Raw genomic sequence first — 25,804 nt, forward strand, 5'->3', positions numbered from 1 at the left:
CTTAACAGGTAGCTTTAAGCATGCCACTGTCTCTCACTTTCAGCTTCTCCAATCGCAATATGGGGGTCATAATATTGGTGTATTACTTTGATTTAGTAACAATTGCAGTAAGATACTGTATGCAAAACACTTTTAAAGTGTTCAAAATACTATGTAAATATAATGATGATTTATTCTAAACTGGTTTACAAAAAACAAAAAAACCCCAACATTTTCTGAGGGAATGAATACAGGACTGGCATCGTCTAGTTCAATTCATCTCAAAAGTCGCTAAAAAAAAATGCTGTCAGATTACAAGTGTTAAATCATGTAAATGAAACATTGCGTAGCAGAATGGCTTTGTGTATCAAGAGCCAGGTTTTGGTATGCCTCTTCCTCTGCTAACATAACAGATTATGATAGATGCATAAAATAGTAAGGAATAGCATTTTCACAAATGCATCAAGATGGTCTCCTGCTGTGAGCTAAAGCAGCAATTGTCCCTAAGAGTCTTTATAGATTTTCACAGATTTCAACTGATTCCAGCAAACCTTTCTAAATATCCTGGATTTTCTGATAGTACCTTTTCCTATTTGAGCCTCTTTGATTTAATTTTATGCAGTGGTTTATCTCCACTATAATATATATAAATATATGTGTGAGTTTTTGTTTGCATCTCCTTTTTTACAAATGTCATATTTTTCTCAGACATGTTGTCAGAAGCAGTACACAGATAGTAACTGCACTGTTGGTGTTATTTTGTCATCTTTAACCTGCAGCCTAGTGATAAATCTAACGAAAAGGTTAGTGTTAGGACTGCCTTTTTTAATTCTGACAGAGACTTTACACTTCTTGTAAACAACTGTGAGAAAGTCAGAAGTTCAGCTGAGACAACTATTCTTGGCAGGAAGATGCAACGACTGAGAAGGCTATAGTGAAATTCATGATAAGGGCTATGGCTATCATGTAGCTTTTACATGCATGGAGTTCCTGTTGGGATCAAAGGGAATGATTCCAGTCTTTCTCTGGGAACGAAACATTTGGAAGCAGCTTTTTTTGTTTTGTTTGTTTCATATTCATTTGCAGAACTTCTTGTGAAAGAAGGAGCCAGAATTATAGGGACTGTGTCTGTTTCTGTTTCTCATGGCCAAGTTACACATGACACAGGAGATCTGTGATGGAATCTCTGACATCTCTTTTAGTCAGAACAGTGGCATGGAATGGAAATCATTTTCCCTTCATAACATTTCCGGATTTAATTTCCCTTAGGGCTGCTATTAGGTTTGGAGGGGAGGAAAACCTAAGAACGATATGAGTATCTTCCTTTTTTTTCTCCGTAATGGGCAGCAGTTTTGTTGGGTTTGTTGGGCTGGAGCTGTGGATTCCTTTAACTCAAATAAAAAGATGTCAGGACAGGAGACAGAAGGCTCATCTACACTTCCACTTGTCCCATGCCTTTAGTGCTAAACGAGAGCAAACGTCAATCTGGAGAAAACCCAAATTGCTGTCAGCTCTGATTGAGTGCAAAATAGTGGTTTTCCCTGGATGGTGGAGGATGGGGGAAAGCAGTGGGACAAGAGGAAGTGTGGATATATTCCTAGTTGCCTGCTGTGGAACATGCACTTTGGCCTTTGAATGGCAGGCCCTCTGGGCTGCATAGTGGTCTTCTTTTAAAAGGAAATTGAATTCAGAACATTGGTTTTGAAGTACCCTATGGCCTCAAAAGCAGGCTGCTTTGGTTTTGGAGAAGCATGTTTTAAAATACTCCATGGGATCTGGTGTTGAAAGTATAACACAAGAAATTCTGCCATGCACACCTATAATAGAATTCCGGTCAGGGTTCTTTCCTAGTGCCTTACGTTAATAACTGCAAGATAGTGAACAATTTGGCAGGCACAACTTTCCTCATCTTGTTGGTGTCACTGACAACTCCCCGCCCCAATTTTCACATGGGTCATTAGTTTCCCCCCCCCCCAGCTGTATACTAAATATCGAATGTGTATTGAATGCAAGGCGTTATTTCATTCATTCTCCCTGCTGCTCTTTTTGTCAATGTTCTAATAAAGACTGTGATCCAGTAACTCAGCACCGATGTGGAGATGGGAGATGCATAACAATGGACTGGGTGTGTGATGGTGACCACGACTGCACAGATAAATCGGATGAAGTCAACTGTTGTAAGTTATCTGATTTTGTAAGCCTCTTGAGATCAATACTTTTAAATGCAGTGAAGAACAGTATTACTAGAAATAAAAGGACTGGTCATGCTATTGATTTCTGCTAGATTTCCATGTGAAACTTGATTCGAATTTAGAAGCTAATAAATACTGTGTTTATTACTGTGTTATAACTATGTGCATTAAGTGTACTATTTTCCTCATGTTTGTTATTTTAACCAACCAGCTGATATAAAATTCATAGGATCTTATTTGTAATCATACTGCTTTTATGATACATTCATTCAAATATAATAATAAATTAAGTTGTGATTTAGCACATATTTTTAGTTTATAGAAAATGGGGAGCCTCTAAAAGCTATCAAAATTATTTATTGTTTCCCCCCAGCATGCCATAGTCAAGGACTGGCAGAATGCAGAAATGGGCAATGTGTTCCCAGTACCTTCCAGTGTGATGGAGACAAAGACTGTAAGGATGGAAGTGATGAAGAGAATTGCGCTGAAAATAAGGGTATGCCACATGTGACTTGCTATCTACCTTATTGAGAAGACCAAATGTGGGGAATAAATCTCCCATATTTTATGGGAGAGCACTTTTTTAAGGATGATAATTCAGACTCTCCATCTCCCAAATTCCATAATTTTATTAGAAAGTGTCCTCTGTACTGTTCATCTTCTTGGCTTCTGTCTGCCTAAGGCACTATCCGCTGAGAGATTAGCCTCTGCAGGTTCCATTGCAGAGCTCCCACATGTTTAAATGGGGCTTACGCCCCTAGGAGATTGTAGTCTCACAGGGGGAAATTGGAGTTTGAGGGCAGTTTTTGCAAGGAAAGGGCTTGAGAAGAAATGTCAGTCCCCCTCCCACCATGTGCCATGGTCCCAATTCAGATTGCTGCCACCATGTGGTGGCTGTTTTTAAATATGAACAAACCCAGGAGAGGCAATCACATACTACTTATTTAGGACTTTATTAGCCGATATAGGTCACCACTTGGTATTGCAATCAACAAATGATGAACATGTATGTGTTAAGTATGGCTTTACAGTGGTACCTCGGGTTAAGTACTTAATTTGTTCCGGAGGTCCGTTCTTAGCCTGAAACTGTTCTTAATCTGAAGCACCACTTTAGCTAATGGGGCCTCCCCCTGCTGCTGCTGCTGCGCCGCCGGAGCACAATTTCTGTTCTTATCCTGAAGCAAAGTTCTTAACCTGAAGCACTATTTCTGGGTTAGTGGAGTCTGTAACCTGAAGTGTATGTAACCTGAAGAATATGTAACCCAGGGCACCACTGCATTTGTATTACACTTCAGGCCCTTGAGATTAGAGCCTGTTTTTAAGAGCTACAATAATGAATCCACTCTAAATGAATAAACAAGAGGCAGAGAGGACTAAAATCTAAATCAAAAAATCTCCTTGATAAATAAATGTATTGGTTTGGTTTTAGAAATGACGTGGCGGTGGGAAAGTCTACATGTGAAACTATAAGCAGAACTGGAAGGGAGTACTTTAAGTATTCTAGTATTTCATCTGTGTAATTTGCAAATGAAATTAGCTCACTACATGGTTGAATGAGTAAAGCAGTCTCCTTTCCATAGGGTCCTTAAGGAAATGCAATTAAGGGATAGGCTGAAATAACTGCCGTCATTCATTCTGTGGAAATAGAAATTCAATACAGGGTCCCCATGGCTACGTCAATGAAGTTGTCTGAAGACATGGTGTTTATAGGAATTCTGTTTAGGCTGTGCTATGATTAGGAAAAATCTGTGTGCTGTTTCATGCAGATTCTAGCTCCATAATGAACTGAGAGAGGAGCTCCCATAGGGAAGCAGGGTGAGAGTGAGGGATTAGGTTTTTTCAAAATGAGTTCCATTTCACAGCCTCATGGTATCTAATGAAAGCCTTGCAAATGTAATTTTAGAAATAGATGTGAATTAAAGCAATATATCTCCAAACCTGCCTTTGAAAAGCCTGCACAAATTAGCCAGTGCTTATCTGGCAGTTCATTACACATCCTGGGCTACACAGGCACCACTCTGCAGATATGCCAGCCTCATCCACCCTTTGCAGCCTTCCCTTAATTCCAGGAACAGGCTGTGCCACTGAGAATATGGCCATCCAACCAACACAGACATGCAATTATCCACCAGAGGATGCAGTTAGTACTATCCTTTGGGACAGAGGAGGAGAGCCCACAGCCCATCTATGTCCACCTCTCCAGGGGTGTCTCTGGTGATGTCGGGTGGAATTATCTACCTGGGTTTGATTAGGTGTATTAAAGCTCAGGCACACCTCATTTCCCCCCGGCAGAAAATAATCTCTTAAGGTTAGGTTTCCTCATAGGGGTTGAAGCAGGTTTGCTCTAGGGATAGGCACAAATACAGGAGCTGCTACAGAGCTTTCTACTCCCCTGCCCCCCAGCATTGGGTACTTAGCAAGTCCAGGGGTTGCCATCACTTGCTACCACTCCAATTCATATTGAGGAGACCATCACCATTATTCTCCTAGCCCTAACCTCAGGGCCTTACACAGAAGGAAGGGGAAGCAACAGTCCAATTCCTCTAGAAGAGTCAGATGCCCCGGTACACTCCATGGCATTGCATTATGGGAATAAAAGATGGTATCTGGTCAGAGCCAAATGGCTGTTTCAGTTCGATAGGAAGTGTGCCATCAGCCATTGGGGAAGAACAGACTCAGATGATAGCTGCTGGATAGCAATGCTATCACCAGTATGGTCCATATGTGCAGCCAACATAGATACTATCCTGAGAGGCCAGCAAAACCTGGCACTAGTCCTATATTCATTACACCACACTAGCTGTCAGCGATACAGTTGCTCCCCTTTGGTGTGGGTGGGTGTAGAATTTGAACTTGCAAACACATAGGTAAAACCTGAGGTGTGGGGTATTGCAGTTAAAGTAGACTGGCATAAGCAGATTTTTTTTTTAAAGTTAATATATTGGCCAAATTCCTTCTCTAATGATATGTGTACTTGAGATAATATGCAAGGCAAGAATCTGTAATGATATTTTTTTCTTTAGAATACATGTTGACAATAAATAATGATGATGTGTTGGATTGATGAGGTTTTTACAGAATAATTGAGGTTGCTTGCCACCATTCTGTCTCCTATCACAGCACTCTCATGTACTGTCGAAGTATGCCCTGCCAAGTTATTAGGCAGCCTATTAAGTGTGTGGTCTTCTGCCCCTATTTGTGTTTTTTAGTCAGAAGCAATCACAGCCTGGAAGTCAGGTGGCTTAGGGTTACCTGACCAACCAATATCTTCTTCCTGAACCCAAATCCTTTTTAAAAAAATTATTGTCTATCACTAGACAGAGTGTACCAATGAGATGGAATGTTGGGAACAGGCTTTAAGCACTAACTTGCACTGATGAAAGCATTATCCAATCCAGCAATTATTGTAAGATTTTATTTTGTTCTTCCAGGTCAGATGCCATGTCATGAAGGAGATCAGAAATGTACTTCTGCTTCCTGTCCTGATTCCTGTACCCACTCTCCTCTCTGCAACATGAATAATAGCCGAACAAATTGTAGTGAGTAGGGTATTACTTTATATAATTATTATATCTTGTACGTATTCCAGTATCTTCCTTGCAAAGATAATGGTGTACTTCAGTATTCAGAAGAAAAGGATCTCCTTGTTTTAGTTACTTCTGATGATTAATCATCACATGTCTCTGATGAAATGGCTTTGATCAGATCAAACAAAAAACAAAGGTGTTTAGTCATGAGCTTTCATCATGACTACAGATTTAATTACCATTACTTGTTCTTCACATGCTTTCTGTCTTTATATGCCTTCATTGTTAGAAATTCTCAAAATATATTGTGAACGCAAGAACAAGCAAGCAAGAAAACTAGAGTTGGCTCATGATCTGCATGGTTGTCCAAACAATAAGATGAAGAGAATGTATAACAGACCTGGGTTTATGTGCATATTTTTTGTACTACACAGTCCCCTTTTTCAGTCATTTTTTATGGTGAACCTCCTCATGGAAATGAGATGTTTCAAGGTTTGTAGCTCTGGGTATGAACACACTCTTGTTTACTCTGCTGCTTTGGGAAGTGGTGTGAACATGTCGTTAGCCACACTATGTATTATTCTGTATCTATCTTATCATGTCATGAAATACTGCATTTTGATGCATTCCCCTCAAACCAGCTTTGATCCAAAATGAGAAAAAGAAAGACCTTGCTTTGTTTTAAGCCAGTAATGTATACAAAGCCTCAGTGTAAAGCACATACTTTGCCTGTAAAAGGTCCTATGTTCAGCCACTGCCATCCCCAGGTAGGACTAAGGAAAACTTTCACATGAAGGCCAATGCCTGGTAACATTGGCAATACTGAACATGATGACTTGATAGGCAGTTTCCCATGTTCCTATTGGAATAATGAGCCCACAGAAAGGATGAATTCACTTACTACCTGGTGAGACGGAGAGTCTATCTTTTGCTAATTTTGATGCAGTAAGAAGATCCTATAGTCAAGTTGAAAATGAATTTCCTGGTACCATTGTTGCCTTCTCTTTTCATGATCTGCAATCGAGGAAAGAGAGGGAGATTGGAACATTTGAGTCTAACTCCTTTGTAATCTCAGCCTGCATATAATATTAAAGGCCAAATAACTAGTAGATAAGCCCTACTAGATCTATGTACACATTAGAGGCTTGAAATGTAGTGAGTTCATTTCCCTGCACTGTGTTGAAAGTTGCTGTTCACACCAGAGAAGGGGCAGGAATGTATTTTCCCATAACCTGATTTGTTTCCCATGCTAAGCTCTAATTCACTGAAGATGCTATCAATGGCTGCTTGAAATGTACACACCTCAGCTTAATTGCACCTTCCATTTTCTAATTGAATGGAAGCTGGTTTGAGGGAAGCTGCATCAAATAGGAGTATTTCTCAAGAAGCTACAGGATACCTGTGGAATCTGTTGCTAATGGCATGTGTACTTGGCTTCAAACTTCAGTGGTGAGAGTGTGCCAGAGCTGGAGTACACAGTAATGTGTGCACAGCCTAGGTCTGCAAACTTGATTTTGAAGGTTAGATCCACTTACATATGGCATGCAGAAGAATTCTTAACTGAAAGGGAAACTGGTGAAAAAAGACTGGCCAGGCAATACAAAGCTGGAAGAATCTGAGATTGGTAAGAAAGAAAGTGAAATGTTTTGTGGAACAGAATTATACTACAAGGATCTCGGGATGACCTATCAATTCCCATTCTGAAAAGAGAATATTTACTACCAGACACTTGAAAATTGGTAGAAACAAGGGGATAAATTAAATCTTCCAAGAGAAATGGAAAAGATAGAACAGTAACAGATGTTCCTGTCTTTGTCTTAAATGAATGCTTTTCATTCTTTAAATAGCTGTAACTTAGCCAAAAAAATGCGCATCCTTTAATATAACCAGCTCTGAATTAGAACAAAATAGACTTCTGTATATGACTGTAATTGATAACAGAAACATACATATCATTTTGATGTTTCGAAATGGTTTTAGTTTTATAAAATAATACATTTTCAATAAAATAGAAATTCCTTGTGTAAAATTATAATCCAATGTAATAATTGTTTGAAAATGCAGTAATATTTTTCAAGTATTTTAAAACTTTTTTTTTTACTTTAACAGGTCAGTGTGAGCCAATTATACTGGAACTTTGCATGAACCTGCCTTATAATTATACTCATTACCCCAACTATTTGGGCCATCGGACGCAGAAAGAAGCCTCCATCAGCTGGGAGTCCTCTCTGTTCCCAGCCTTGGTTCAAACTAACTGTTACAAATACCTTATGTTTTTTGCCTGCACAATCTTAGTGCCAAAATGTGATCTTCAAACAAATCAGCGCATTCCACCATGCAGGTAACACTTGATAACTAGCTTAAAGCAGGCCACAAAACTTTCAGTGCAACTGTAATTCTGCTTATAGTGTGTTGTAGTATTACCAGTGCAATCCTTATGGTGTAAACTAAAGGCATGTTGGTTTTATTTAGTTTAGTTATAATAACCCTATGTTCAGCGAACACTAATTTTATTGCTGTTTGTCTTTAAGCAGATTCACAGAAAACTCTTCTCAATGGCCTTTAGTCATGAGAACTAAATAGAACTTCTGTGTTTAGAAGCAGTATACAGTTTAGAAGCACCAGATGCTGGAGTCACAACAAAGGAGCATTATTGTTATATTTGCACTCTGCTCAAGAAGTTGTAGTGTTATATATGGCTGGTCCCTGTCAGAAACAGGATGCTAGATTAGATGGAATGAAGTTTGATTGAGTAAGGCAATTCTTATCTTTTACTCTTTTAGGTGTTCTTTTTCTTATGGCATTTTTACAGATTTCTTTTATCTCAGTCTTTCTTTAAAATGGACATGCAATTCTCCTTCCTGCTTATCTATCATGTATCTATAGATTCTGTTTCAGGCACACCTCTAAACATATTCTGTTACTTAAGCATCTGGTTGAGCTTAGTGTTAAGGTTTCCTACACTGAGAATCCTCAACCATTTCTGTTTAATGAAACAGTTGTAGAAGGCGATGGGATAATAATAATAATAATAATAATAATAATAACAACAACAACAACAACAACAACAACAACAACAACAACAACAACAACAATAATAATTTATTATTTATACCCCGCCCATCTGGCTGGGTTTCCCCAGCCACTCTGGGCGGCTTCCAAAAGAATACTATGGTACATCAAACATTAAAAGCTTCCCTAAACAGGGCTGCCTTCAGATGTCTTCTAAAAGTCTGGTAGTTGTTGTTCTCTTTGACATCTGGTGGGAGGGCGTTCCACAGGGAGGGATTTTGACCCTTCACCACAAAGATAAAATTTGAATGATGACAATACAGGTTCCTATTGCTTATTATTTCCATAAGTAGTTGTTGTTGTTGTTTATTCAATTAATTAGGTACTTTCTAACTAAGATTCACACTGATGTAATTTACACATTCAAAAATCAACAACTTACTCAAAGTGATCACCCACTAAAAGGAATGAATAAACATATACAGTTATACCTCTTCTTGTGAACGCTTCATGTTGCGTTTTTTCGGGTTAAGAATGCAAAAACGCAGAAGTGTTTACTTCCAGGTTTTGCCACGCGCAGAAGCGTTCGCACATGTGCAGAAATGTTCTGCGCTGTTCGCGCATGCGCTGAAGTGCTCAGTCATGCTCTGCACATGCGCAGAAGCACTGCTCTGGTTACGGACTTTTCAGGATGCGAACGGCACCCCGGAATGGATCATGTCCGCAACCAGAGGTACCACTGTATACCCTTCCCTACAGAAGGATAATAACCAAACATGCCAGCTAAAATAGCTGTAAGAACCAAAATAAAAACATGAAAAGATGGCATCAATAATATGTCGGTATCAGGTGAGCTTCCTTGGGGAGAGTATTCACAAACTGGTGGGTGCCGCTTAAAAAGCTTCTCCTCTCATTATCACCTTGGACTTCTCCTTGAGGGGGCACACAGTTTATCTTAGGGTCTAGCTAGACTTGTATGGGGAAGGTGGTCCACGTAGTATTGGGGTCTTAAGCCATGTAAGGCTTTATAGGTTAAAAATAGCACTTTAAATTAGGCTCAGAAACTAATATTGTGACAAACCAGATTTGGTATTGTATGTTCATCCCATCTGCTCCCTGTTAGCAATCTGGCCACTGAGTTCTGCAATAGGTGCCATTTCCAAACTGTCTTGAAAGGCAGCCCCATATATGACACATTACATTAATCTAACATAGAAGTTACCAGAGCATAGTTATTCCTGTTCAAATGGGGCTGCAGCTGGACCACCACCCGATGCTGATAGAAGGTGCTCTGCACCACAGAGACCACATGTGTTTCCAGTGACAATTAAAGTTGCAGAAATAACCCCAGATTGTGAACCTAAACCTTCAGTGGAAGTGTATCCCCATCCAGAAGTGGTTGCTATCCAGAATCATCTACTAAAAGTGTTTCTGTCTTCTCTACATTGAACTTTTGTTTGTTGGCTCTCACCCAGTTCATTATTGTGGTCAGGCACCAGTTCAGTCATCCACCACCACACCTTTTTGATGGCAATGTGCTCCAGAATGCTGGATGACCCCACTCAGTGGTTTTATGTAGAAGATGGATAGTTTGGCACGTGAAGAATAGGATCAAATAGGAGAATAGGATCAAATCCTACAGAACCCCATACTGGAGGGTCTATGGGGCTGAACAATACCTCCTCAAGCACCCCCTTCTAGAGTACTATCCAAGTAGTAGTGGAATCACTGCAGAGCAGAACCCCTTACTTCCAACACAATCAGTGTTCCAGAAGGATACTGTGGTTTATGTCATTAAAAGCTGTTGAGAATGAAGAATGATCAACAGGATCACTCTCCTGATAAAAGGACCAGAGTGACCAAGGTGGTCTCAGTGCCAAAACGAGGTTTAAACCTTAATTGAAATGGATCAAAAAATCAGTCTCATCCAAGAGTGCCTGAATCTGGTCTGTAACCATCTTCCCAACTTTGCCCAAGAAGGTTTCAGTGCAGATAGAGCAAGTCAGATGCACAGTAACTTAATATTAATTCAGTCCTTACCTGTAGGAAGCTAGTAGCATTGCCAAGCCCATCATGTCTTCATTTAAGTAAGAGATATTGTTACTGTTAGGGCATGTCTGCATCACAAGTGATGTGATTGCTGGTCTGATACTGAGAAAACATAAGTTTGGTTGTCCTTTCCCTAACTGGATAGAGTCGGTGGTTGTGAATTGCAGCTTTGTAAAAGAACAGGCTGGCAGCACCCACGTTTGGTCACAAGTATAATTTAAATAATGATAGGCATTGGCAATGACTTCAAAGGAATCTGCAAGGCACTCTGGGATGTTATGAACTGGAAGTGTGTGTTTTGTTTAGTTCCTATTATTTCTTGCTGATTTGCAATTGAAATGTGGGGGAAATAATGGTTAAAGTGTTTTAGAGCCTTTATAGGCACTGATGGTATATTGTTCCTAATAACAGTGTGTTCTGTTTCTGGTTACTCCATCTTACATAGTTGTAATGAATAAAGAATAAACCCCATGAAAATAATTACGACTGAAAGAATCTCAAAAAAATCTTAATTTTCTTAACTAGTTTTGCTGGGTTTGGCCAATGGCTTTTTCAAGGAAAGTGTGAATTGATTCAGTCTCTAATTTTCCCATCCAAAATAATTCTTTTCCACATAATCTTTTCAGAGCACTTTGTGAACAGTCCAAAGAACGATGTGAGTCTGTACTTGGAATTGTAGGCTTACAGTGGCCAGAAGACACTGATTGTTCTCAGTTCCCAGAAGAAAACTCAGACAATCAAACTTGTCTAACACCTGATGAAGATGTAGAAGGTTACTAAATATTTAAACTAGACATTGCATACTTGAGGGGAACTCTGGTATGGAGGGCTAAAATTTCATTGCCTTATGTTTAAATTTATTTTTCTAATCAAATCATATGCATAATAAGTTAATGGAATGAAGGCTGTTATTCTCTTAATTGGGGGTCAGTGCTACTCAGTTTTGGATTGCAGATGGCAGCCAGAGTATAAAGTTGTCACTAGATGTGTATGAAAGCAAATCCAGATATTAATGAAACTTTCATAAGGTCAAACTTCCATGCAATTTTAAAATAATTGAACAGCACTGAAGGAACTCAAAGAAGTAGTCAAACTGAACAGCGATAGGCCCTTCTTCATGGCTGTGTGTGCTTTTTTTCTTTTATGTCTCTCTTCATACTAATGATGAAGGCATTTTAATTGACTGGATTTTGTAATTTTCCTGGCAGAGTGCTCTCCCAGCCATTTCAAATGTCGTTCAGGAAGGTGTGTCTTATCTTCCAGAAGATGTGATGGGCAAGCAGACTGTGAAGATGATAGTGATGAAGAGAACTGTGGTAAATGATCTTCTATTATTATTATTATTATTATTATTATTATTATTATTATTATTAAAAATTGTATACCGTTCTTCATCCGAAGACCCCAGGGCAGTTTACAAACAACAACAACAAAAAACCAAAAAAATGCAAAATACATAATAAAACAAAACCCAAAACAAATCAATTCAACCCTTCTCCCACAAACACATTAAAAAAAAAACCTATAGAATGTTAAACAGCTGAATTCCTGGTTGAAGAGAAATGTTTTCGCCTCATGCCTAAAGAAAGTGCCAGACGAGCCTCTCTTGGGAGTGTGTTCCACAAACAAGGATCTACCTCAGAAAAGGCCCATTCCTGTGTTGCCAACATCTGGATTTCCTATGGAGGAGGCACACAAAGAAGGGACTCGGATGATGATTGCAGGGTCCCAAAAAGTGCTTCCCAGAGCTCAAATCTAGTTCTTTCCCTCTATCTCTACCTGAGTTTGACTCAAACTGGGTCAGATTTTGTTCCTGTATGCACACACCGAGACCTAAATGACTTCACCCTACCCCTGTGGCTTCCCCTCATTAAGAATAATCAAGGTTCCATCTATTTCCTGGCTATTGGGAGCAATTATCCAGCAATCTCCCTAACAAATTGAAGGTATAGTCAGAATTGGCTGTCAAGTTTGACCAGAAAGGAACATTAAGCAGTCGATATCCCATTTCTGTTACATCTCTGGATTCTATCCTTTCCAGCGATCAGATGGTGAGCTTATAACAATATTATGTGAGTGAACAGTGTGATCCAAATGGATGCTCTCAGTAATTCATTCTTGATTACAACTGTAGTGCAGATATACCATATTTTTCGCTCCATAAGATGCACCTGACCATAAGACACACCTAGTTTTTAGAGGGGGAATGCAAGAAAAAAAATATTATTTAAAGGGAGCGCTGAGCAGAGCCTGTATGCGTCCCAGGCTCTGCTCAGCGCTCCCTTTCACGAGCCGCGTGGAGCGTGTGTGCGGCGCTTGCAGGCTTTTTCCCAGGAGCCCACAGACGGGCTGCCCTTCTCCCTCCTTGGGGGAAAAGCCCCCAAGAGCTGCACACATGCTCTGCGTGGCTCTTTAAAGGGAGCACGGCTCTTGGGGGCTTTTCCGGGAGGTGGGGGAAGGGACTGAGGGGCTAAGCCAGAAGCTAGAACAGCAAGAGGAAGCACTGCCCAGCAATCCCTCTCGCTCTTCTGGCTTCTGGGATAGCCGCACAAAGCCTCCTCAGGGCAGCGGGATGAAGGCTCCCCCTGCCCTGAAGAGGCTTCGCGCGGCTAAGCCAGAAGCTAGAACAGCAAGAGGGAGCGCTGCGCAGCGATCCCTCTTGCTGTTCTGGCTTCTGGGATAGCTGTGCAGCCTGCAATCGCTCCATAAGATGCACACACATTTCCCCTTACTTTTTAGGAGGGAAAAAGTGCGTCTTATAGTCCTTCATGAACATGGACATTGCGTTCATCTTCGATAATGAGAACATTATGAATACCCTTCCTGGGGCTATTTGAATATGTTGTTAGTAACTGGAAGAAAGCTTTGTTTCCCAAAGTTACATAATTGACACCAGGGATTGCACCTTTCTTAATTAGCAACAATACATACTGAAATAATCAGCATAGCACACAAAGCAAGGGCAGTCTAGCTACAGTTATGCAGTATTATATTCCAATTATTTCATATGTGAATGTACACATGTGTTCACATTTCTCTCATTGGCATTGATGAAACTTATTTAGGCTGGATCGTTCCCCAAATGTTATACATATTAAATGCTATTTGTAGGACTAATCTAAGTTTCTCTTAACTAGCTAGTCTTCAAATCATTAATTACAACACTGCATATTTGATTCTAAATACTATATTATGAATTACATTTCTGAGGTTTCTCATTAGTGGTAGGTTGTTGTGAACATTTTTAAACGTGCTTTCTTATGAGGGCTGGCACTGGTTGCAAGAGAAGCTGAAGATCCTTCTGCAGGTGGTGAATTTGAGAGTAGCAAATTTGAAAACATTTTGTCCAAATAGACTGCCTCTGTGTTTGAAGCAGCAGTGGTGGTAGTTTAGGGAAAGCACAAGGCAGCATTAAGCATGTAAATTTTGCGATGGTGATAATGACGACAATGATGATGATGAAAAGGACACAGAAGAAAGGATCAAATCTCCCTCCCCCTTGCACTGCAACCCTGATCCAAACCAGGGCTACCCTTGAGCTGCGACTGCTTTTAGATGTGAAAAATCCTGCAGGAGCTCTAGTCATGGATCTCCCGTTGTCTCATTTAGTTTGGCCTTTAATCTTTCATGAGATAGGCTTGCCATACGTCTGGAAAATTCTGGACATATACAGAAATTGGATGCCTAAAATGGTGATTGGGAGGATTTTTTGAATTTTAAGAGATGTCCAGAATTTCCCCCATGCATGGCAACCCCGGGTTCCTTTTTCGGTTTTCTGTTTGCGTGTGTGTGTGTGTGTGTGTGTGCGCGCGCGCCATTGAGGCTTTGTGTTCTGCTTCGGCTGCCTTTGGCTTCCCTTTTGGCTCCGCTCTGGCCCTGCCCACCGTATTGCTGCTGCTGCCTTTGGAGGGAAGAGAGAACGATGGATGCATGCAGGCATGGGTGAGGTGAAGCACTCGGGCCTGCACCAGGCATGGAGCACCTCCCTCTCTCTCTGGGTTCTTGGGGTGTGCAACGAGGGGGGTCATCTTCCCTCCTTGAGGGCCTCTTGTTGGTTCTTCTTCCCCAGAGGTCTCTGGGTCTCCTCCCCACCTTTGCATCTCCATCCAATCTCTGCTGTTACTGCTTTTGCAAGGCCTTCGCATTTCATCCCTTGTACGTGGAGGGGGGCTGCTGCCTCGGACTGGGCATGGGTTTCTGCTGAGTCTGGGGCTGTATTCTGCTGCCCTTCTAGGCTGCCTCACAGCAACAGCAGCAGGAGTAGGAGGGAGTCGCCAATGTCTCCACCTGCGACTGAGTTTGAGGCAGGAAATAATTGCCAGTCCTTCATAATACATCTGTATGTGAGGGGCATAACCAGCAGGACAGTGGTCTGGTCGTCAGGCGATATTTCCTCTTCGGCTTCTTCCTCTCAGTGCTTCTCCCTGCCCCCCGCCGCCATTCTCCAGGTATTCTGAACATGCCGTCGTGGCTTCGGCCCCACTTCTGGCCCTTCTGTTGGGGCGGATGTTGAGGTGTCCCCAGGTCTCCTTCATACAACTCTGGCTCAACAATTTTGGTGGTTTCCTAAAAGAAGCTCAAGAACTTTGGGGGTGTCAGGAATTTTACTTTTGAAATATGGCAGGTCTATCATGAGAAAACATTCTGTTTCTGTATATGAATATCTGGATTGGGAATGAATTGAATAGAAAACAATGATACTTTGTGTGTTCCTGTTCTATCTTTTAAAGACAATTATTAATTTCTTTGCCATCTCAAAATACTATATATATATCCCCTCTGCAAAATTATTTTTGTTCAACTTGCGGGAATATAAATGAGCAACCTATTTTTCTAGTGCTTTCTGCTATTTGACTTTAAGGTATGGAATTCTGTTTAGTTACTACATGAAGTGAATTCCTTTAATAGTAAATTGTCTTTGCTCTCTCTGTGTCTCCTAGACAAATGTTTAGTGGTCAACAGAATTCTTATCAGCGCCTATAAATATGAGAGACTGCATCTGCTTGAAAATTACAGCTGTCAGAATGACATTTTGTAGGAAAATGACCATGGCTAATGTTGTTACTGAAGGACAGCCAATGCTTTTAGAGCTCTAGAAAGCTGTTCTGTCCTCATTCATGTTCTTTTTTTAACTGGAGGACACAAATCAATGGTCTTTGAGAATTATTTCTGTAGATGACATTGTGTAGATGGGCACAATCTGGATAAAGTTCAGTGCACTAAAATACCATTGAAATCAAGAACACCGACAGCACAATCCTATGCATGTTTACTCAGATATAACACTCCCCACTGACATACTTCCAGGTAACTGTGTGTAGGATTGTAGCCTTAAGCACTTTATTGCTTGGTGGAGAACTCACTGTATTCTGTTGACTTATATTAGGTCAATTAACAATGGATAGTGTTCTTTCAAAAGTTCTTTCTCTGTTTTGCCAGAATCTGTTAAAATCTGCTGCCAATATGTGCTAGTTTCATACTGGAGAGATTAAACATTTCAATCTTAGCCAGCATCAATTGGTAGTCAGGTTTCTGGATTATTTCAGACCATACTGATCAACTAGAAGAGGGTTTGCGCTTGGTAAAATAATTTGAATCTCTTTCTTTAGCTATTAAATAATGTTCAGGGATTATTGTAATATTAATTCAGGCTTGTAGTGACTTCTCAGAATTATAGGAAAAGAGCACAGAACAGTGCACACTGCTGATCTATGGATTTGTGTGTGGAAATGACGAATGTTATAATGAAACAGAAGTCAAGTTGTCCTTCAGCCTAATTATATTTGCCACAATTGATTATACCTGCAACCAAAGAATTTGTGAAATCCAGTTTGTGTATATGAATTTCTATATGTGTGTGCATGTGAATGTATTCACAGTCCTACTGCCTCCCACACATAAATACAGATTACGTTCTTATGCCCCTCCATATTGCATGTTTGCTTTACTTAATATTGAGGATATAGTTGGATCATTGGTGTGACTACTTTTAATTTAATATCTCTTGTACTTACTATTTTTTATACTCCAGGGAATGTGAGAAGCCAAAGTTCTTTGTAAAATGTGTCTTTTGCACAATTACCAGTGTTCTGCTTCAGCAGAGCAGCCCATTCCTACATCTTGATAGTGAACTGAGCTAGCTGCTTTAAGAAAACAATATGTATAAAATCTGTAGAGAGATAAATATTTTATAGATCTGTGCTGTGCCTTAATTTCCTCCATATGATGAACCAAGAATTTAATATCAAAAGACTGACACAGTTATACAAGAGTTCATATTGAATTTATTATAAAACCAGTACAGCTGATTAAAGACACTTGGAGGAGACAGTGGCTGTGTTTGTTGAATAATGATGAGCCTCTAGAAAGGTGTATATCATTGTCAGAAAGCTGACATTTATCCAGTTCAGCTGTGTCAATGATCCATCTCTATGTGTTTTTTGAGGGTTTTTTCCTATTTCTTTTTCTGTTCTTTAAATGATCATTTATAATATTTTAAGATATTTCAGGGGAAATGCACAAAATCATTGATGTATTAATCCAAATTTGGGTTCTATTTGTCTCAGTGGAAGAATAAAGCATGTGAACAAGTCTGTCATTGAAATAATTAAGAATTAAGTTTGGCTAGAAAATACCTAGGGTTTCACACAATTTTTTAACTATTAGCAAGGAAACAAGGAATCTCTTGACATAGACGGCTTTGAAAATGTTCTATTTGGTGGGAATCTTACAAGAGCAGAGTCTGACTATGAATATAAACAACTCACGACCTTGACCTCTGGAATAAGCAGCTCTGCTGAATGTATTGAGGACTTGAATGAGAAAGAATCTGCAGCTGAATTGGAAATGATATCTCAAGAAGTGGAGGAGACTAAACAAGGAAAAGAGAAAGTAAAGATGGAAAGTACCAACCAGAAGCTTACACTAGTGGAGTATAAGCAAGGAGACTTTTGGATCACATCGATTACAAATCTGCGAAAGATGCAAAAGACGAAGGAGGAGGCCCCTGGAGTATATGGAATACAGGAACTTAAAATAAAGAAGAAATATGATTGGGGCCCCCACTCTGACTCTGAAGATGCATGGCCTGTGGAACTTTTGCAGCAGTTGTTCTTAAATACTCTGGTGGGAAGAGAACCTGGTTTGATGGGGATAGAACTCCTTCAAGATTCGACGACCAACATAAAGGACTACCAACAAGACCGGCGGAGAGGGACTGAAAGAGACTTGAAAGCCTCGGATGTGAGGAATCCAGGCTAAGAACTGTTATTTTGGACACGTATTGGGGAAGGGACGGAAACCGGGGATGGGAGGGAGGGAAGAATAGAACTTTAAAAACACTTATGACTTTTGGGTTTAGTTAATATGACTTTTATCTAATACAAAATGGGAAATCGATGGAAGGGAATTTGAGTCCAACTTAGGAAAAAACTTATTTTTCATAAAAGATGTAATATTAAGATGGTAAAGAGGAGAAATAATAACTTGCTGACAAAATTACGGGAATTGGGATGCATGAAGGGGGGTGGGGGGAAGTCAAGGAACAAGGTTAAGAAAGTAGGATTTTCTGAAATTATACATGTTTTTGTCTTTGTCTTTTTTGTGTGTGTCATGTTTTTATAAAAGGTGAAAAACCAATAAAAATTGCTTTAAAAAAAAAAGGGGGTGGTTTTAGTGTACATAATCTTTTTTAAATTTTAAATGAAACGCCAGATTTCAAAGGCTGCTTTCATATGTATAATTTATTGGGAATTTACTGTAGGATTTGTTGCAGGAAGTGACATAAGGTATTCTACTAAAATAAAATATTCTGATAACTCTCAGAAGATTTTAAATTACCGTACTGTAGGGAATTCTTGCAGTAGCTAGAAAGCTTTCCTACTGCAACTTGCAGAAACCTCCACAGAAATCCTTTGAGATGTTGTGGTGAAAGAGTAAAAAAGGGGATACTTTTATGGCATTTCTTCCCTTGCTGCTTGCACTTCCATCTAGAACATGCTACTTTCAGTGTTAGCTGGGCGAAAAGTAATGCGCTGATTATTGTGTGGAAAGCTTCTAAATCCTTCATTTTGGCTGTGTTTCTCTGTCTGTCTATCTGTCTAATTAAACAACCAATTAATATTCCGTGGCCTTACAGCAGAAAAACCTTTATGGTAGCAAACAACATTAAAGCAATAACCGTACACAAGAAGCAATAAACATACACAACAGTAACACTCGAATGTTAAAAAACTCCAGAAAAAATCCCCAAAGGCACAAACTTGTTTTAGTCCCTCTTATTTACATAGTTTGCACACGTTATTTATCATCCACATACAGAATACACAATTGTGATGTGGTATAATTTTAGTGATATGAAAGTTACACAATTTACAGAGCAATCCTAACTATGTCCACTAAGGTTTGTCACTTCCATGTAAATGGGATTAGAATTGCAGCCAAAGAGAGCAAGCGTAACCAGTAGAGCTGCTGCCTGGAGTGGGCTAGCATGGAGCAAAGGTGGTTTTCTACTGACAGGGAAGAGCACCATTGATGACTGGGCACTTCCATTGAGTTAAAACCTCTTCAGGCATAGTTGTAGTGCCCCTAGTGTTTCTGGTAGGCATAGACCCCAAAGGTGATGTTCTGGGACCAGGGCAGATGCAGCCTTGGAGAAGCTGATTCCAAACCCCGTTTGCTCTCCTATGCTAAAAATGCTGTCCCCATCTCCTGCCTTAGCTGGCATAAGCTAGCAGGGTTTGGGTAGTGGTGGATTATCCATCACTTTATTCCTCCAACTGATACTGCTCTACTCAGTTAATGCTATGCACATGTATGGGAGTAAGCGGTATTGGACTTAAGTAGGAGTAAAAAATGCATAGGATTGTGCCGTTATAGAAGTCCATCTGGTTTTTCCCCACGTCTAAATTTGGTTAATAATATAGTTTAATTTCATGTTTCAAAGTTATTCGAATGTGTGTTTCTTAAATTTAAGCACATTCCTAATCTCTTTCTGGATAGAAGTGCTATCTTAAGCTATATTTGTAATAGGCATATGATGACTATATGTAAAACACAGGTCAAAGGACAGCAGATGAAGCCATGCTGACATTTGTGCCTTTGTATTCTCTGTATCTCTCAGTTGTTGAGCCATTCACAACAACCACATGCTCTAACTGATGTGCTGTTGAAGCTAAATGTATTTAATGTCTTTAATTTTGTGCCTCTAGGTTGCCAAGAAAGAGGTCTTTGGGAATGTCCAGCAAGCAAACTGTGTATCAAATATACCATGATATGTGATGGCTTTCCAGACTGTCCTGACAATGTGGATGAAACTAATTGCTGTAAGTGCTTGAGAGGGCAAGAGCACAACATTCCCACTCTGGGCAAAAAGAAAAAAGAAAGAGGCAGGGAGCTCATTATATCCTTCTGCCCCTTTAATTTCCTCTCTTGGATTAGCTGTCCTTCTAGCTCCATTTGCCTCTATTACATGCTTCCTTGCTCTTTTCCTCCATTTCTGTACCTCATAATGAATTCATGCCTGGATTTCCCTGTCCCATTTTCATTCACAGAACCATAGAGTTTAGAGTTGGAAGGGACCGAATTGGTTATTTAGTCCAGCCCCTCACAATGCATCAATCTCAGCTAAAGAATCCCTGACAGATGACCATCCAACCTCTGTTTAAAAACCTCCAATGAAGATTAGGTTCTCTTCTCCTAACATCAGCACAGCACTTTAGACTCACAGCAGCTGCTTGTTTTCAAGGCAAGGTTGCCAGGCATTAACTGGACCCCTAAAGCTGGCAATATTCAGCCCATTAAACTTGTAGGAGAATTTAATGATTACAGTTACCCTGGAGTGGCAGTAGTGACACCAGAACTCTGATCTCTGTAGCATCTATACATCTGTCAAAAGTCTGTCCCTGCTAAGGGGTCCAATAATATGATTTTTGGATGGGTGGGGTTTATAGTTGAATATCTGGTGCGCTACATGCACATACTACTCATATATTCCTGGGTTGCTTAAAATATGTTCTCTCCACTCTCTTGTCCTCTAGACAGATTTCTACAGCTATAACCGTAACATTTATCTCTCTTTAAAACCAATCAATATTATTATTTGTATGCCCTTGGCAGGGAGTTAAGGCAGCTTACAGATAAAAATAAAAGCTAAAAACATAGGGAGGAAAACCAATTAAACATTGATAGAATTAAAACACACATTAAAACCATACAAATATTACAATAAAATTTTAAAAAACCAGCCCTTTTGTTAAATGCAGTCAGTTCCCCAAAGCATTTCAGAAAGATGCTGTATTGTTTTTAACATTCGATTGGAAGCCACCCAGAGTGGCTGGGGAAACTCAGCCAGATGGGCAGGGTATAAATAATAAATTATTATTATAATTATTATGAAGTCTCTGGCAGTCTAGCTTCCCTAGGGAAGGAGTTCTAAATTCTGGGAACAGCCACTAAAAAGGCTCTCTCCTACACCCCTAGCAAGTGTGCCAGTGAGGTTGGTGGGACTGAGAGAAGGGCCTCTTCTGAAGATCTCAGAACCTGGTCATAATCCATATGAAGGAATATGGTCTTTCATATAGCTTGGACCTAAGCTGTATAGGCCATTGTAGGTCATCATAAGTCATAGGTTTTTACAAAGGACTGTGGATAAAATAGAAAAAAATGGTCAGCTACAACATGCACAGATGACATTTTGTTTTGCCAGTTGAGTTTAAAAAAGACTGCAGTGGCCAAAATATTAGGAAAAAGACAGAGGAAGTGGGATCTCCAGGTTCAAAGACAGTAGCCATTACGTTTCTGATTCTGTTAACTGAGTAGCAAACAGCAGGCAAGAGCTATGCTTTCAAACCCTACTTGTGTGATTCATGGAAGCTTTGGGTTGGCCACTGTTGGGAACAAGATGCTCAACTAGATGGATCTTTGGTATGATTCATCCGAGCTCTTCCTAGGTGCTGATAATGAATCCATGCACTTTTATTCCATCTGTGTATCAACTGCGGAACTTGTGCTTCTGGTCACAAAACTGCCATTTTAGATGTACAAAATTACTTTTGTTTTCGAGGAGGAGAGACCCAATTCATATTAAGGTCATTTCCACAAGTGATAGAACAGGTATAGCTCTTATCCCTTAAATGCTGAGCTGTATTTAAGCATTAATGAAACTAACCTGAATCTATCTTTATGTCAATCTTGGTTTTAAAAAAATATTATTCTAGAGAAGACTAGGAGAGTGGAGAGGTCTTTTTCCATACTTTTGATATTTGTTTCTTTTGCAGTCATCCATGATGATGATGATGATTATCCAAAGACTCTCCTCCAATTGCTGTTTTGTTTTGGTTTTGGTTTTGGGTTCTCCTTTTCTTTTATAGTTTTGTATGTCACTTAAAGCATTCTGAGCTCATGGATTTGTAATGCCTTTATTGTGGGTTATTTGAAAAAGACATGTCAAGATTTAATGAAGGACTGTCTGCTTTGTTTACCCTGCTCAATTGGTTCTGGAAGAATTCACATTAGCGGGAGGCAATCTTGCACTATTTTTCCTTACTTGGAATTTTGTGTTAGTTTGACTCGTTTGTGAAAATTTTAATTCCACAAAGTTGGAACCGTAGCCATAAAGATGTAAACAAGATAATACAGAACTGTTTGTTCCTTTCCATGGCAAATCTTAGAGGGGAATGAGATGAATAGTTCCCCCACCCCACAGCGCCATGGAGTGTGGGCACCATGGAACTGTTCTACTTGAAGGGGTATTTTATCAACAGTATGGCAGTTCACAGTGGCAAGAAAACTCATTAGACACCCCCCCCCCAAAAAAAGCAACACTGGGCATTGTTAAAAACAACATTTGTTATTGCTCTCCTTTTCATAGATAATGTCATTTTCCGTTCTGCAATGAAGCTATTTCTACTTCTGGTCTTACTGTATGTCTTTGCATTTTTCATGGCAGCATTTTGCAAAAGGGATGAACTTACATGTGCCAACCATGACTGTGTGCCTCGAAAATCATGGTGTGATGGGCAGATAGACTGCGCTGACAAATCAGATGAATGGAACTGTGGTAAGTTTTAGCATATGCACAAAAAGTCAGAATATGAGGTTTTCCATCTTAATTTCAGGGAAACCTTTCAACAGTGCTTGAAGTAATTGGCTGGTTGTGGGAATTAGCATGGAAAGGTGCATTATACCTTTTAAGGTGCCTCATTGCTCCTTTCCACTTTTATAGATGGAAACCAAAAACCCAGAAATAGAGACAAAAGCAGAAAACTCAGAAACAGAAAACTATTTACAGCATGGCCCATACTCAAAATCTGCTGGATGAGAGATTTTGGACATGGCAGATCTTGAGCTGGCAGAGCTGGGGCTATGCTTGTATAAATTCCTCATCCAGCTGAGCTGAAGATATGTCAGCATAATTCTCTCATTCTGGCTCAGACAACAGAACTTAAGCCACCGTAAGTTACGCTGACATAAATCCTCAACCAGGAGTGTTCCAGGGATGTGAATTGGGCAAGGAGAGACTTCCACCTATTTCAAATGTTTTTCAGCTTTATCACATGACCTAGTGGCCCAGCGAAAAAATGGTGGTATAAGTTGAATTCCTCCTGAGCAAAGTTTGGAACAGGGGTAACTTATGCCAGCGCAATTTACAATGGCATTCTATAGTTAGCATTGCTCTGTAGATGAGTCCACCATGTCTGTGTGTAGAACGGGTAAACAGATGAACACAGATATGTTCCCTTCTCAGTACATAAGTCCAAAAAACAGGGCTCTCAAGAGTAACAAAATCAATTAAGACCCAAAATACACATTTCACACAGATCATACCAGTATTGAATGAGTGGTGTTTTAAGGAACAATCTAAACTATAGAAAGATGGTGTAACATATGCCGACATAAGTTATGTGTTTAAGTACCGGTCTTTACAATAACCAATGGATGGGGGTTGGGGGAAGCTTGAAAGAATGCTTTTCATATGAGGTATGTAAAGCATAACTATTTTTAAACCCATATCTCTTGCGTATCCCTGGAGACAAGCAGCAAACTATTCTGAAACAGTGATTTCTGGCAATGGAAACTGCTTGGTCTTCAAATCAAGCTCATTACATATTTCATAGCTATGGGAATATGGTCCACTGTGGAGTGTTTAATTGTGCCATTACTAAAAGTAATTTTTCTTCTTCAGTCATTGCATATATGATTAATCAGAAATGGAACTAATGACTAATCTTGCTGGTAGAAAGATCTCCAGAGTAAAATAGGCCCAGCAGATTGGTGGGGGGTTTGGTCCATATACCAATGTGTTCAATTTGTTTCCACATTCAGGAAACAATGCTGGCAACAATTTTTAGATGGCACTCTATGTCTCTAAAACTGTCTCCCTCAAATAAAACTATTATGTTTATGGTGTGAAGAGGACAAAGACTTCTTACTACCGTTAGTGAATCTGTCACATAATGGCAAAATCATGGGGAAAGGTTTTTATAGAAATAAACTGGATTACTAAACAAAACTTTTTGTTAATACCTACACTGGCTCTTCTTAGCAGTTGAGATGGCCTGAATGGAACCAGCAAGGAGTTAGTTAATATTTTGCTTATGACTGAAAAAGAAGATTTATTTCTTGTTACCTAAAGCATCTGAGAGAGGCAATGGCAAAATCTTGGTATGACAAAGTCTGGTCCCTGGTGACTTCTGAATAACTGACACAGAAAATCTGTCTAAAAGGACAGGCAGAGAAGTTCACATGATCCTAACATTATACAGTTATATGGAACTCAGCTGGGAAAGGTGAATAAATTTTTGGTTTCACTGGTACAGATGCACCATGGTGTTCATTCTCTCTGCACTCTGCCCAGCAGTCATTCTCATGTACTATAGGCCAAGCTATGCCAAGGTGATGGTGTTCATGCTGGGATTGTTTGGTCATTTGTATGACCTCCGTGTGTCACCTGCAAACAATAAGCTTTGCGATTAAGCTAACATTGTCTGTTGCTTGTTTCCTGGTAGCAGGACTCTTTTCTAAGCTAAACATTCATTCCTTGTTCACACAATTTAAAACTGATTCATGTTACACAGGGGGAACTTAAGGGACAGTACTATAGAAATGTTAAGCAAGTTTATACTTAGAAACTTGACTGGAGGCATTAAAAGCTTCATCAAGGAAGAACATACCTAAGTACAATACACTACTTGACACAGAAAGAACATGAATGCATACACCATAAAATAGGCCCATCTTAATAAGAAAGCATAACACGTGTGACAATAAATCTTTTTATTTACATCCACATGTAAGCCAGCCCACAGACCTCTACAGGCTCAATGAAGTTACATTTCCCTTTTTTTCCTTCACAGTGACCCTGTCTAAAAACAGCAGCTCCTTGATGTTCCTGACTGTTCACAAGTCAGCTTCCAGTTACCATGTATGCGCTGATGAATGGGAAGAAAATTTAAGCCATTTGGCATGCAAACAAATGGGTTTAGGGTAAGGTCAGTAGTTTGTAGCATTGAACAACTTTTCCAGGTGTGACTATGAGTTTGGGTGAAGCTGATTGAGTCTGTGACAATTTCTTAATTAGCAAAAATGTTATTTTCTTCCTTTGCTTCTGCTGCCTGTTTACTTAGCACAATCTAGACTCTCTGACGTGACCTGGATTGCACATCACACCATGCCAAATGGGGCTGCAAGAGTGGAGCTTATAGCTGTTTTGTTCTTCACTGGACCTTTTTGCTACCATACCATGCTGAGCTAAACCAGGGTATGGCTTAACATGGCATCCAAACCTGGGCTTGTGGCTAGGCTTTCTTCAGACTAACCATGAGCTGCAACCAATAATAAATGGGTAGATTAGTAAACTAAAGCTATAGTTGATTAATTGGGAGAAGTCAAATCTAATCAATGAGGCTACAAGTGAAAGATGCACTTGTTTATTTTGTGAGGCAGGTTTGGTATGTTACTGTAATAGTGAATGAAAAAGAAAAGGTTAAGCTTTTCTTTTTAACAGTGAATAGTAGCGTTTTGTTATTAACACGTACATAATTTCAC

At 39.7% G+C, this 25,804-nt stretch overlaps 1 protein-coding gene across 5 annotated transcripts in view; it reads left to right on the forward strand.

The window, feature by feature from the left end:
• Nucleotides 1-25,804, forward strand: part of CORIN (corin, serine peptidase) — a 118,467-nt gene that overhangs the window by 63,987 nt on the left and 28,676 nt on the right. For all 5 annotated transcript variants that reach the window (XM_081208743.1, XM_081208742.1, XM_081208746.1 and 2 more), the window contains exons 8-16: nucleotides 2,046-2,156; nucleotides 2,545-2,667; nucleotides 5,603-5,710; nucleotides 7,808-8,039; nucleotides 11,386-11,531; nucleotides 11,968-12,075; nucleotides 19,969-20,082; nucleotides 22,707-22,817; nucleotides 25,114-25,243. In XM_081208743.1, the coding sequence (XP_081064869.1) occupies nucleotides 2,046-2,156; nucleotides 2,545-2,667; nucleotides 5,603-5,710; nucleotides 7,808-8,039; nucleotides 11,386-11,531; nucleotides 11,968-12,075; nucleotides 19,969-20,082; nucleotides 22,707-22,817; nucleotides 25,114-25,243 (1,183 nt within the window). The remainder of the gene's footprint in view (nucleotides 1-2,045; nucleotides 2,157-2,544; nucleotides 2,668-5,602; nucleotides 5,711-7,807; nucleotides 8,040-11,385; nucleotides 11,532-11,967; nucleotides 12,076-19,968; nucleotides 20,083-22,706; nucleotides 22,818-25,113; nucleotides 25,244-25,804) is intronic.

The sequence above is a fragment of the Podarcis bocagei genome (genome assembly GCF_964188305.1).
Source record: "Podarcis bocagei genome assembly, chromosome: 9".
In the NCBI taxonomy this organism is placed as follows: domain Eukaryota; kingdom Metazoa; phylum Chordata; class Lepidosauria; order Squamata; family Lacertidae; genus Podarcis; species Podarcis bocagei.